Here is a 14,481-nt window from a genome sequence, read left to right on the forward strand (position 1 = left end):
GAGCTTCAGAAAAACAAGAAAAGTTCAAAATTGAAGAAGTAAAACTGGCAGAAGTGAATGGAGAAACCGACACATCCCTGGTTATAGCTGGAGATTTCAACACTCCTTTCTCAACAGGGTGTATTATTTCCCTTTCTCCCAAAGACTGAGCAGAGATAAGGGAAGAGAAATCGTGTTTCATAATTCAGATGTCTTCCCATCGAACTCTGACTTGAGCTTTCACTTCCACATTTCCCACAGTCTCATCGTTGAGCGGATGGGAGGGGGTCTGGAGAGGAGCGTGGAGGGACAGACGGAAGGTGAACTGTAAGACTCAGGTCTGGTAGGCAGGGTGGCCTGGTACATGCTATGTAAGCTTTCTGGGCCCCAGGGTCCTCTCTTGTCAAAAAAAAGAGAGTCGTTTTCCTCCTGTGTGAGTGGAGTTGGAGTCCCTGAAATCGCCGTGAGTGGATGGAAGAGATTGTTGCCAGTGCCCCAGGGCTGTGAGCCGTGGTGTGCCCAGCATCCTGGAAGGCCTATTCTCACACAGCCTGGAAGGTGTCTGCCCTGCCCAGGCAGCTGCCCTCAGACTGTCCACCAAGGGGCCAAATTACATAGCTGAGCTGATCATGCCCAGAGGGTTGGCTAAGCCGGAGCATGGGCAGAGGCTGGCCCAGGGTGAGTCGACGCTGGGTTTGTCCATTCTTGAGCAAAGCCATCTGTGCTCAAAGTGGAAAAGGAGTGAGTATTGGGGCCGGGGACACACATGCACTAGGGAAAGTAATCTCCCCCCTTCTCTTCAAAACAAAGGAGGTTGGCTTTAGCAATGGGTAGAAAAAAGGAGGAAATGGGTCTTTACCACTTACTTTTCCACCCTTCAGTGACAGAGTCTTGAGTGTTTTCCAAGCCCAGAAAATTCCCTTTTCAGCCTTAGAATTCGACACTGGAGGGCCATCAGTAAGGCCTTTGCTCAGCTTCCGATGATGGTTTAGGGAATCACGAGGCTGCTAGGGCAGAGAAGAAGACATTTCTGGTACCTCTCTCTTACTGATTTCTAGCTGGATTCCATTGTGGTCGGAGAACACACTCCATACGGTTTCAACTCTCTTACATTTGTTGAGATGTGTCTCGTAGCCCAGGATGTGGTCTATCTAGGTCCGTGTTCCATGTGCACTTGAGAAGGGTGGGTCTGCTCCGCTTGTTTCTATCAATATCAGTTAGATCCTGTGGATTGATGGTGTTATGGGGTCAGTTCTCCTATAATCTTGCTCATTTTCTCATAATTGCACTATCAGCGGTTGAGAGAGGGATATGCAGTCTCCAAATGGAATTGTGGATTCCTCAATTCTGCTTTCGATTCTTTCAGTTTTTGCTGCACACGTTTTGCAGTTCTGTTTTTGGGAATACACATTTAGGATTGCTTTGTCTTCTTGATGGATTGACCTTTCCATCACGCATAGTGTCCCTCTCTGGTTTTGGTAATTTTCTTTGCTCTGAAGTCTACTTTATTTGATATTAATATAGCCATTCCTTCTTTCCTTTGCATGTTTAACATTTGCACTATTTATCTTTTCTCATCCTTTTCTTTTCAACTTGTTTCTACCGTAACATCTGAAATTATTTTCGGGAAGCAGCATATACTTGGGTCATATGGTTTAATCTACTCTCCAGTTTCTATCTTTTAATTTAGATCCCTACATTTAGTAGAATTAATTATTGAGGTGTTAGTGCATAAGTCTGCCATTTTTATTTTGTTTTTTCCCTTGTTCTCTCCAGTTTTCACTTCTCTATTTTTTTCTCTACATTCCTGTGGGTTACTTGAACAATTTTATAATTCTATTCTGATTTTAATATAGTGTTTTTATACTGATTCATTCATTTTAGTTTTTATTTAAATTCCAATTAGTTAACATACAGTGTATTATGAGTTTCAGGTGTATAATTTAGTGATTCAACACTTCCATACAACACCGGGTGCTCATCAGCCCTCCTTAATCCCCATCACCGATTTCACCCATCCCTCTACCCCCCATCTCCCCTCCAGTAACCATCAGTTTGTTGTCTATAGTTAAGAGTCTGTTTTTTGGTTTTCCTCTCTCTTTTTTCCCCCCTATGATCATTTGTTTTGTTTCTTAAATTCCATATATGAGTGAAATCATATGGTATTTGTCTTTCTCTGACTGACTTCTTTTACTTAGCAGCATACTATCTAGCTCCAACCATGTTGTTGCAAATGGCAAGATTTCATTCTTTCTGATGGCTGAGTACTATTCTATTATGTATATGGGCTCTTTTCATAATTTGGCTATTGTTGATAATGCTGCTATAAACATCGAGGTGCATGTATCCCTTTGAATAGTATTTTTGTATTCTTTGGGTCAATACCTAGCAGTGCAATTGCTGGGTCATAAGGTAGTTCTATTTTTAACTTTTTGAGGAATCTCCATGCTGTTTTCCAGAGTGGCTGCACCAGTTTGCATTCTCAACAATAGTGCAAGAGGATTCCCCTTTCTCCACATCCTTGCCAACACCTGCTGATTCCTGTGTTATTGATTTTAGCCATTCTGACTGGTGTGAGGTGATATCTCCTTGTAGTATTGATTTGTAGTTCCCTGATGATGAGTGATGTTGAGCATCTTTTGATGGGTCTGTTGGCCATCTGTCTTCTTTGGAAAAATGTCTATTCCTGCCTGTTGCCTGTTTTTTAGTGGGATTATTCATTTTGGGGGTGTTGAGCTTTATAAGTTCTTTATAATTTGGATGCTATCCCTTTATCAGATACATGTCACTTGCAAATATCTTCTCCCATTCTGTCAGTTACCGTTTAGTTTTATTGATTGTTTCCTTTGCTGTGCAGAACCTTTTTATTTTGAGGAAGTCCCCAATAGTATATTATTGCTTTTGTTTCCCTTGCCTCGGGAGACAGATCTAGTAAGAAGTTGTTATGGCCAATGTGAAAGAGGTTGAAGCCGGTGCTGTCCTCTAGGATTTTAACGGTTTCCTGCCTCACATTTGGGTCTTTCATCCATTTTGAATTTATTTTTGTGTATGGTGTAAGAAGTAGTCCAGTTTCATTTTTTGCATTTTGCTGTCCAATTTTCCCAACAGCATTTGTTGAAGAGACTATCTTTTCCCCATTGAATATTCTTCCCTGCTTTGTCAAAGATGAATTGACCATATAGTTGTGGGTTCATTTCTGGATTTTCTAATCTGTTCTGTTGATCTGTGTGTCTAATTTTGTACTATAATACTTAGAACAACCACTAAAATAGTTATTCAGAAAGGGACACTTTCGAAACACTGTTTTAAAAACACTATTTTAAAGTGTCCCTTTCTGAGTAACTATTTAGTGGTTTGGTAGTTGTTCTAGGTATTATTTTATACACACACACACACACACACACACACACATATATATATAACTTACCACCGTCCATTGGTATTATCATTTTACCAGTCAGAGTGAAGTATATGAACTTAACCACCCTTGAGAACATTGAAACTCCCCTGTCTACAAGGTAATTGTCTTTTTTAAAAAAAGATTTTTATTTATTTATTTGACAGAGAGAGACAAAGCGAGAGAGGGAACACAAGCAGGGGGAGGGTGAGAGGGAGAAACAGGCTTCCCTTGGAGCAGGGAGCCCGAAGCGGGGCTCAATCCCAGGACCCTGGGATCATGACCTGAGCCGAAGGCAGACGCCCAGTGACTGAGCCACCCAGGCGCCCTACAATGTAATTGTCTTAAATGTATTTCTTCTACATAAATTTAGAACCACATCAGACGGTGTTGCAATATATTCTTCAATCATCAAACATAATTAGAACTCAAGGAGAAGGAGAATCCATTTACCTACATTTTTGCTACTTTCTTTCTTCCTGGTGTTCCAAGGTTCCTTTTTTTATTGTTTCCTTTCTGTTTCAAATCTTCCTTAGTCTTTTCGAGAAGGTCTCCTGGTGACAAATTCCCTTAATTAGTTTTCCTTCACCTGAGAATGTCATGATTTCCCCTTTTATTCTTGAAGAACATATTCTCTGGCAACAGAATTCTGGGTTGTCAGTCCTTTTCTTTCAACAGTTGAAAAATGCTTTGTCACAGCGGCGCCTGGGTGGCTCATTCGTTAAGCTTCTGCCTTCGGCTCAGGTCATGATCCCAGGGTCCTCGGCGGGAAGCCTGCTTCTCCCACTCCCACTCCCCCTGCTTGTGTTCTTGCTCTCGCTATGTCTCTCTCTGTCAAATAAATAAATAAAATCTTTAAAAAAAAAAAAAAAGAAAGAAAAATGCTTTGTCACTTCCTTCTGACGTCCATGGTTCCTGATGAGAACTCTGGAGATGACCCTGTACCTCTCCAGGGTCTGCCACTTCTATAGCCCTTGTCTACAGAACGGTAGGAACCAGGCACCTAGCCCCCCTCCCACTATGTATTTAGGGTTAGGGCAGGTATCTTTCCAGGCGCTTCCAATTTGTCCCCATGAATGATCACTTTGTGCTTGAATGTCACCGAGCTTCACAGTGGGGCTCAGCTTGCTTCGGTTTTGATCCACAGCTGCCCCTTTGGGACTGATGTCCTCCCTAGGTCATTACTGCCACCACTGGGCCATCCTCAAAGGAGAGTGATGTGGGGGCAGCCTGCATTCCCTTACTGCCCTGCCTACTCACATCTATGTGCGACCTGCCATTTCATCTTGAATGGCACAAACATGTAATTCTTGTATGTTGACCAGGGTTAATGAGAGGGAATCACAACATGAAAGATGTTCAGTTGGCTCTTGAACAACATGAGTGTGAACTGCGTGGGTCCACTTTTATGTGAATTTTTCTTCAATACATACTGTACGGTACTATGTGGGGCGCCCGGCTGGCTCAGTCGGCGGAGCATGTGGCTCTTGATCTCATAGTTGTGGGTTCGGGTCCCAAGTTGGGTGTAGAGATTACCTAAAACTAAAATCTTAAAAAATAATAATAAATACTGTATAATACGGTAAATGTATTTTTCCTCATTATGGTTTTTTAGAAGATTTTATTTATTTGTCAGAGAGAGAGAGAGAGCACAAGCAGGGAGAGGGGCAGAGGGAGAGGGAGAAGCAGGCTCCCCACTGAGCAGGGAGCCCAATGCAGGGCTCGATCCCAGGACCCCGGGATCATGACCTGAGCCGAAGGCAGACCTGAGCCACCCAGGTGTCCCTGCCTTATGATAACATTTTCTTCTTCTTCTAGTTTACTTTATTGTAAGAATACAGCATGTAATACATATAACATACAAAATAGGTGTTAATCAACCATTTCCATTATTAGTAAAGTTCTGGGGGAGTTAAAAGTTATACTCAGATATTGAATTTAAATAATTTTTTTTAAATTGTATCTGGAAAAAAAGTTATACTCAGATATTCAATTGTGGGTGAGGGCGACATCAGTGCTGTTAACCAACTACCCCCCCCGCCCCGATCCGCAAAGTTGTTCAAACATCAACTGTATTATTTCCTAGGGCTGTTATAACGAAGTACCATTTATTTTCTCATAATTCTGGAGGCCAGAAATCCAAAATCAAAGTGTTGGTAGGGCCATACTCCCTGTGAAGACCGAAGGGGCTTCCTTCCTTACCTCTTCCAGGTCCCAATGTGCCCAGGGGTTCCTTGGCAGCATAGTCCCATCTCTGCCTCCATCTTTATGTGACTGTCTTCCCTCTGTGTGTGCCTGTGGCCACATTTCCCTCCTCTGATAAGGATACCAGTCATGTGGGTTGAGATGACCAAATGGTCTTAACAATTAAATCTGCAAAGACCTTATTTCTAAATAAGGTCACATTCATAGGTACTGCGGGTTAGGACTTGAACATATCTTTTTTGCGGGAACACAGTTCAACCCACAGGAGGGGAGAAAAGCTTAAAAAGTGAAGTTGAGGGGCTCCTGGATAACTCGGTTGATCTCCCGACTCTCGATTTCATTTCAGGTCTTGATCTCAGGGTCATGAACTCAAGCCCCGTGTTGGGCTTCATGCTGGGTGTGGAGCCTACATAAAAAAACAACAACACATTTCAAAAAGTGAAGTTGAATATAAGTGTTGACAGAATACAAGGAACTAAGGATCAAACCCTCTCAAGGACACTCTCATGAGCCCACTCTAGTTTTTGGACATTCCATACAAATGGACTCATACCTTTATGTGATATTTTGTGTGCCATCTGGCTTCTTTCACTTAGCATAATGCTTTCAAGTTTCATTCATGTGGTGGCCTGGATAAATAATATTCCATCCATCCATCCATCAGTTGATGGACATTTGGGTTGCTTCCACTTTTTTGGCAATTATGAATCATGCTGCTATGAACATTCATGTATAAGTTTTTGTGTGAACATGTTTTCAGTTCTCTTGGGTACATACCTAGGAGTGGAATTACTGAGTCACGTGGTAACTCTGCGTCTAACTTTTTGAGGAACTGCCAGACTCCCTTCCATAGTGGTTGCTCCATTTGACACCCTTACCAGTAATGTATCAGGGTCCAATCTCTCCACATCCTCACTAGAATTTGTTAGCTTTTCTTTTCTTTCTTTCTTTCTTTTTTTTTAAATTATAACCATCCTGCGAATATGAAGTGGTATCTTATTTTGGTTTTGATTTGCATTTCCCCACTGACTCATAATGTTGAGCATCTTTTCATGTGTTTATTGACCATTTGCGTATCTTCTTTGGAGAAATGCTGAACCAATTTTTTACCTATTTAAAAAACTGAGCTATTTGTCTTTTTATTGTGGAGTTGTGAGAGTGCTTTATATATTCTGGGTACTAGATCTTTATCAGATATAGCATTTGCACGTATTTTCTCCCATTCTGTGGGTTGTTTGTTCAGTTTTGATGGTGTTCTATGGTGGGCAAAAGTTTTAATCCAGTTATTCTATTTTGCTTTGATCGATTGTGATTTTGGTGTCATACGTTAGAAACTATTGCCTAATTCATGGTTATAAAGATTTACACCTGTGTTTTAAGAGTCTTACAGTTTTGGGGTGCCTGAGGGGAGCAGCCAGTTAAGCGCCCATCTCTTGGTTTCAAAGGCTTGGGTCCTGATCTCAGTGTCATGGGATCGAGCCCCACGTCTGGCTCTGTGCTCAGTGCAGAGTCTGCTTGAGATTCTCTCTTCCTCTCCCTCTGCCCCTCCCATTTGTGTTCTCTCTCTCTCTCAAATAAATAAATAAATCTTTAGAAAAGAAAAAGAGTCTTACCGTTTTAACTCTTGGTTTAGCTCTTTGATCCACTTTGTATACTAATATTTATATATAACGTGATACAGGGATCCAAATTCACATTGTGCCTGTGGATGTCCAGTTATCCTAACATGATATGTTGTTTTTACCCATTAATATGTTTCAGATATTCTTCATGGCATCCTTTATCCTTTCGCATATATCCCAGCTTGTAACACACTGCCCACAAACACACTCTCTTCCCAGTGTGTCCTGGATTGCAGCCTTAGTGGGACCCGCAGAGTGCTCCTTCCCACATTTCCATCAGCTCAATCACTGCCTCTTGGGAGCTCCCTGGGATCCCAACCTCCCCAACTAAAAAGAGAAGAATCTGACTTTTCTATTTGGGTCATGGGTTAAAACTTTCCATTGTTCACACTGGACACCTTGCTATTCTTTTCTTCATTTTTATTTTTTGTATTTATTTTTGCCGGTGACCCTTTTCCTTTTTCTCAGCAGAGAGACAATGCCAATGTTTTGTTTTGTTTTGTTTGTTTCTGTTTGTTCATCACAAGAGTCTACTGAAAAGTGAACAAGACCAAAATCAAGATTCCCTATCAGGGCTCCTGCTGGGATCTGCACACAACCCCTTAAACCAAACTGACCTTTGCAGCTGAGGGAATTTCAAATCTCGGCACTGGGCTTGGGCATTCCTGTTAGTGTCTGCATGGCTTCCATGCAGGACTGTGGGCCTCTCTCTGCAATTTGTGCTCAGCTGTTGCGGCGGGATTGTCCCTTTGTAAGCATCTCATTAGTAAGCTGAGGTCATCAGTCAGCTGAGAATGGCTGGCTGTGAGGCCAACCTGGCAGGGGGCACGGGAGGGGGCAGATTTGGAAATACACAGCAGTATCAGAGAGGAGCTTGAGTTTGTGCGTGAGGGTAGGGGTGCCGGAGAGACAGGGAGGCACAGTCAGGACGGACGAGACGGGCTAACCTGGCTCATTTGACCTGGACCAGGGAGCTGACCCTCCCAGAGACACATGGGACAGAAGATGACTCTGCACCTCACATCATTTCACCAGTTGGCCCCCAAGACTGTCTGCCCCTTTTTTGAAATTGAAATTAAAGAGAAATTTCCAAACCTCTCCAATGTTTTTCAATTTATCCCTGAGTTGGAAAGTGTAACCTTCCCCTGTGAGTGTGTGAACCAGGGAAAACACTCCTCTTTGGAAGGTGACTCTCTGCAGGGTCTCAATGGCCCCTAAGGAACCCGTCTGCCTTCAAGCTGCTGGAGAGTGGGAATGGCCCTGCCCAGGGAGACATCGCCTGGCCGGTAGATGGACAGTTTTATGCCAATGTATTCTGTTCTTCTGATCACATGCCTGAATGTGTGTGGGTGTGTTTGCACCGGGGTGTATGGTCTTTGCAGACTGGGTTAGGAATGACAGGAGTTAGTGTCTATTCAACAAGAATATAAGGCAGAACAAACATCTACCATCTAAAGAAAATACCGATTTCCTTTCACACAATGTGATTGTTTCTAATATTTATTCAACTCAGATTGAACTCAAATTAACGAGGATGGACTGAGGTTCTGCTCTGTGTTGGCTCTCCCCCTCGGGCTTCGGGGGACCACGAGACATGAGGGCAAAGACAGCAGGGAAGACAATCCAATGACAGGGAAAGGCAGCCTGAGGTCAGGAAAAACAGACAAAGCAACTCTGGTTGTTTGGCTTCAGTGAGAGGAGAGCGCAGGGAGGGCCACGTCCCAAGGGAAGGTTTTGTGGGAGCCCGGCCCTGTCGGGACGCTGCCTAGCTGATCCCCGCCACCGAAGGAGGAAAGAAGAGCCTGTGGGCCCCGAAGGCACACCGCAGGAGCGGCGAAGTGACCCTCAGTCGACGGGCCCAAGTCCTCCTTGGACCGTCAGTCGGGACTGACCTCCGGCAAGGCCTTTGGTCTGAGGCGCCAGAGCAGCAGGCCGAGGAGCAGCGCGCCGCCGAGCAGCACGAGCGTCCGCCGCCACCCGCGCGGCGCCATCTCCAGCCAGCGCCGCCCCCGCCCCCGCCCCCGCCCCGGGCCGCCGGCCGCCAGCCGCTGCGCCACCCGCCGGAGCCGGAGGTCGGGGGGCGCGTGGCGCAGGGCCTCCGCCAGGCCGTACACGGCGTTGGTGAAGGGCGCGCCCGCGTGCTCCCGCGCCAGCCGCTCCACCAGCGCCAGCAGCTCCTCCACCTGCGCGTCGCGCGCCGCGCCCGCGGCCCGGTTGCTCAGGGCGCACACGCGGCCGCCGCACTCGGCCACCAGGGCCCGCAGCGCGCGGTTGTCGGTGTCGCGCACGTAGTCGTGCAGCGAGGCCCCCTCCAGGTCCTCCCCGCGGGTGAAGACGAGCACGGCCCGCGCCAGGACGCCGGCCCCGAAGAGCTGGCGGACGCCGCGCACGGCCTGCTCGTCCTGGGCGGTGAAGCGGCCCAGCTGGGTGACCAGCAGCAGCGCGTGCGGCCCGGGCGCCGACAGCAGGTAGCAGCGGCCCCGCTCGGCGCAGTCCGGGTCGGCGCGGCGGCCGTCGGCGCTGAAGAGGTCCGGGGTGTCGGTGACGTCGACGCGCCAGCGGGCCCAGCGGCGGCTCCCCAGGGCGCAGGTCCTGGTCACCGGGGTGGACGCGAGCCTGGACGGGAAGCGCCTGTGGCCCAGGATGCTGTTGCCCGTGGCGCTCTTGCCCGCGCCGGTCTTGCCGGCCAGGACGAGCCTGAGCTGGGGCTCGTGCGCGGGCGGCGCGTCGTCCGGGTCCTCGGGACCTGTGAGGACACAGTAGGCGTGGGCTGCCCGCCTCGGACCCGCGTCCCGCTCCCGCGGGCCCCGGGGGCGCCTGTGGAACACGGCAGAGCACCAGGCCTTGGGCTTCTGCTTCTCCCACCGAGCCCTCCCTAGGGGGTCTGGTCAGAGCTCGTTGCGCCCCGGGGCGTCTGTCCCCGTGTCTCTTCCGTCTTTGGCCTCAGCACAGGCCCCTGTCCCCGCTCCAGCAGCTGGTGCGCACGTCTCTGGAGGGCACCCCTCCGTGACGGCAGGCCCGGACCCCGCGGACGTGATCTCTGGGCACGCACGCGCTGCAGACCTGTTGCTGCTTGACGCCTGCCCTGGCCTCTGGGATGCTTCTCCCAGGCGCCGTCCCAGCGTCCCAGCCAGGAGAGGCGGGAGGGCACGGAGGCCCGGGAGTGAAGGGCTGTCTGCAGTCCCGGCCACCGCGCGTTGCAATCACAGCCCCAGCGTGTGCCCGCCGTGTCACCGTGGGGAAGTTGCCCCATCTGAGTGTTAAACCTCTTCTGCACAGATGGGAGTGGTGACAGTTGTTTCTCCCGGGGTTGCTCAGAGGATTAGGGGAGCTGGTCTCTTTCCTTCTTCCCTCCTTCCCTCTTCCCCTCCTCCTCCCTAGCTCTTACACCTGCTGCCCGGAAGATACCTGTTAAGCCCCCGTCCTTGTTCTCTAGCGCAGTCTACCTGGTAAATCGTGTTCCCTCTAGTCCATGATCTCATTCCCTCCACCTCCTCTTCTGTGGGGGTCAGAGTAGATTTCTTTTTTTTTTTTTTTAAGATTTTATTTATTTATTTGACAGAGAGAGACACAGTGAGAGCAGGAACACAATCCGGGGGGTGGGAGAGGGAGAAGCAGGCTTCCCGCTGAGCGGGGAGCCCGATGCGGGGCTGGATCCCAGGACACTGGGATCATGACCCGAGCCGAAGGCAGACGGCGCCCCCAGAGTAGATTTCTTATCCTCGGTTTACCCTCTGGGTTGGGAGGCACAGGCTAGTCAAAGCACTTAATATCTCACAGTAGGGCAGGGGCAGAGATGCAGCACAAAGGCAAATCTGGGCTCTTGCTGTTTCAGCCCAGCATGGAGACACCTCTGGGATTTGTGTCTGTTCAGTCTTGACTTAGCGCATCCCCTTGTTCCCCAGAGCTGACACCTGAGGCCAGTACACACCGCGAGGAAATTCTTACCATAGGCATTTTCTTCATCCCTTGCCATCTTCCGTCCTCCCATTTGCCTGAAAGAGCCCCAAACACAATTTGTTCATTCATTCATTCATTCATTCATCAAATAGGTATAACTACCTATGTGGGTCAGGCAAGGTCCAAAACGCTGGTGGCACCCCAGTGGAAATGTCCAGGCTCCTGCCTTCCCCTGACATCAGCATATAGGGAAGAACCCTGGAAGGACCTGGCTGGCGTTGGAACGATACCGGGAGAACATTTGGTGACTTTTCAGGGACCCCGAATGCAAAAAGCAGAGGGCAGATGATAGCAGGTCCTCTGTGTCAGAGAGTGAGCTTTAGATGCTGATGTTTTCCCAGGTGGTTCTGTGTCAGTGACATTAGCTGTAGGTTCTGAGTTTTCCCAGGAGATTCCATAGCCAGGGGAGACTTTGGAAAACCCTGAGAATCCGAAAATTTGCTCAGTGACTTAGGAACCGCCTTAGGGCAGTTGGCCTGGGGCAAAAACAAGAAGAGAATTTGCATTTTGTTTTTGGAAATTGGAAAGAAAACATCCCTCCCAAGCTGATCTGAAGAGCCTGTGATCTGCTCTCAGAAAACCGAATAACTGGGCTTGTATCATTGGTCTAAGTTTGATCTGTGTGCCTGGGGAGACGGGCCACTGCCCTCCAGCTCCTGATGGTCTTGCCCCAAATCTGAGGCCTCTCAGAGTAAGTGATGATACCCAATTCCGACATGGTTTAATACAGTTAAACACTTCGTGATGATGTTTGTCTGAGCGCACGAGAGCCTGGACACAGGCGCGCAGCCCGTCCTCCGTCCGCCTCCCCAGCCCCGTTTCCCGCTCGTCCCCTACTCAGTCAGCTGCTCGGCAGAGAGCGGGTTTCAGCACCTTTCCTTTCCCACCTGTGTGCTTGCTCCTCTGACCACTGATTCTCTCGCACGTGTCTGAGTCCTGTCTGTGCCTCACCATCCAGTTCATGTCTACCTCTTCATGGCGACACCTGCTGACTGTGCGTGACCGTGTTCTGTCCCGTGGGCACCACATGAGGAAAAGCAGAGGGCGGGGCTGCTGGATAACTTGTCTCTGGCCAGAGAACTCAGGTGACAGGTTTGCCTGGTACTCAGTCCAAAGTGTTTTGTGTTTCTGCAGTAACACCCCTGCCACCCCCCAAAGCCCTCAGTAAAGGTCACCCCACAGGCCTTAGGTGATGAGTGATCTTGTGCATACAAATCAGCAAACTCCCATAACTGACCCCAGAGCAGAAGTGAAGAAACAGCCAGAAGATTCAGTGCAAAGAACAAACATTTAGCTAAAGCCAGAAGTCCTTGTCCATGCTGGAAATGAGAGATTGTGCTATAGAATATTCACAGAACTCCTGGGCCCTTTGGAACCTCCCACAGGGTTTGGATTGGGATTTGGAGAGTTCCTCCAGAGTTTTTGAGAGCTGAAATCCGGGGTTACAAAGGTGTGTAGTCATTGAAGAATGTAAAACATGGAGACTCCCGTTATCTTAAATGGGATGGTAGATGATTTATCTAGTCCGGTGCTTCTGAACCTGCTATCTTTTGGCAATGTCTAAGGATTCTTTAAAATATATCTATTTCTTTGACATTTGGATTCACAGATCTGTACTTAAAAAAACAAAACAAAAAAAGGTATGTCTCACCCCACCCCCCTGAGTGATTCTAATGCCTTTGGTGGGTGCTCTGAGTTTCTGAGCCATTCACCCCGTGAATGGGGTGAATGGGCTCAAAGCCCTTCATTTCCAGTGGGGATGAGGGTATGAAGCGGGCTCACAGCCCAGGGAGCCCTGGGCGGCTCGGGCTGGGGGGAGTGAAGTGTAAGGGCATGTGTAGGGCAAGGGTTAGAAGACGGTGTTCGTCATGGTCGCTGGCTCCTGCTAGTCCCTGTCGCACACAGGGCTGAGGAGGTGGAGTGTTTGAGGAGGATCCAGCTCACAGACATAATTTTCGCTTTGTACCACGATCTGAGGGTAGACTGCCTTCTTTGTCCTCAGAAATATCTTTCGGCTTTGCTGCATCTGCCCCCGGGGAGTGTCTGCAGGCTTCCCCAGTGTGCTCTGCTCCTGCAGTCCTTCTAGCAAACACCTTCCTTACTAGTCAGGAAGTAGGGAAGGAGAAAGGATTTAGTCCCAGATAGGAGTGTGTGCAGGCCACGGCTGGAGAAGATGCTTAGCACTTCTTCTGAAATTACTTTGTTTGAAAGTCAGAACATCCTTCCAAGCCTGGAAGTGTGAAGTGTGAAGTTACCCTTTCTAGACCCTGCTCCCCTTCCTCAAAGGTAGTAGAAGGCAGGTGCTCGCTCAGTGAGCTCACACAGGCCCCCAAGTCCTCACAGCTCCCACTCCCCAGGCGACCCCCTTGCCCTGTGGGCTCACCTTTCCCGCAGCAGTGGTGACAGGCTCTGAGGGTGGTGGAGAGGCCCCTGGCCTAGTGCTTTGCCTTTGGCTGTGAGCGCAGAAGGCTGCCCCTCCCAGCATGGGGAGGAAGTGTCCTAGCCTCTCAGAGCTCAGAGCCCCCGGAGGGAGGGTGACAATTTAAAGGGACAGGACCATGGCCAGCCTTTCCGATGGGAAACCCAACCCCTGCTTTGGACTGTGGCGATGTTTTCCAAAGGTCCCTGTGACCTCCCCACCTTATCCCCAGTACGGGCTGTAACCTCAGAGAAGAGCAGTTGAGATTTCTGAGGCCTGTTTCAGTTCCAGCCTCTGCCCACCAATCTTACCTCCAGTTGCCTTTTTTTTTTTTTAATAGGTGTTTTCCTATGAAATGGCCTCTTGAGAGTCTCCTTCCCTCGACTGGACATCAGGTTGGACAAGGTCACCAGCATGGTCCTATCTGCCAGTCCCGTCCTTCTTAAAGGAAAGGAGGACTTTTCCAGTCATTAAAGATCAGACAGCAGGAAGAGGAAGGAGATCTTTCATACGAGGCTTAGTCTAGCCTCAGTTGGTCTCTCTGACCCGAGTTTCTGTTTCTTCTCTCAGGAGGGTCATGAGAGAGGTGAGTAAATAGCCAGCCGTTGTGTGGAGAGAAGGCTGCAACAGCATATGGTGGTAATGGGCCCCGGACCTGGCTAGGTCATTAATGCACTCTGTAACCCTGCCTAACTCACTTAAACTTTCTGGAGTTAACTCCATCTGAAGCTAATTGGTTGGGGTCTGATTTTTACCCATTCTTGCTAGCTTATTCTCTCTAGTGAGGAGCGCCAACCCACTACCCTCCACCGGTGCCCCCCGCCTCCGCCGGCTTTGTTGAGATATAATTGAATTGTAACACTGTGTAAGTTTAAAGGGCACAATGTGTTGATTTGATA

At 48.5% G+C, this 14,481-nt stretch overlaps 1 protein-coding gene across 2 annotated transcripts; it reads right to left on the bottom strand.

Moving 5' to 3' along the window:
* Positions 1-9,064: 9,064 nt before the first annotated feature.
* GIMAP1 (GTPase, IMAP family member 1) lies at positions 9,065-13,593 on the bottom strand. 2 transcript variants are annotated; one of them, XM_044920157.1, is made up of 3 exons: positions 13,547-13,593; positions 11,152-11,198; positions 9,065-9,949 (listed from the first exon to the last, which is right to left on the bottom strand). In XM_044920157.1, exons 2-3 carry the CDS (start codon positions 11,192-11,194, stop codon positions 9,081-9,083), a joined length of 912 nt encoding a protein of 303 aa, XP_044776092.1. In that variant the 5' UTR covers positions 11,195-11,198; positions 13,547-13,593; the 3' UTR covers positions 9,065-9,080. The 2 variants fall into 2 exon arrangements, with proteins under 2 accessions (XP_044776092.1, XP_021548582.2); XM_021692907.2 differs by lacking the exon at positions 13,547-13,593 and adding an exon at positions 12,051-12,078.
* Between the last annotated feature and the right edge of the window lie 888 nt (positions 13,594-14,481).

Source organism: Neomonachus schauinslandi, chromosome 12, assembly GCF_002201575.2.
Source record: "Neomonachus schauinslandi chromosome 12, ASM220157v2, whole genome shotgun sequence".
Taxonomy (NCBI): domain Eukaryota; kingdom Metazoa; phylum Chordata; class Mammalia; order Carnivora; family Phocidae; genus Neomonachus; species Neomonachus schauinslandi.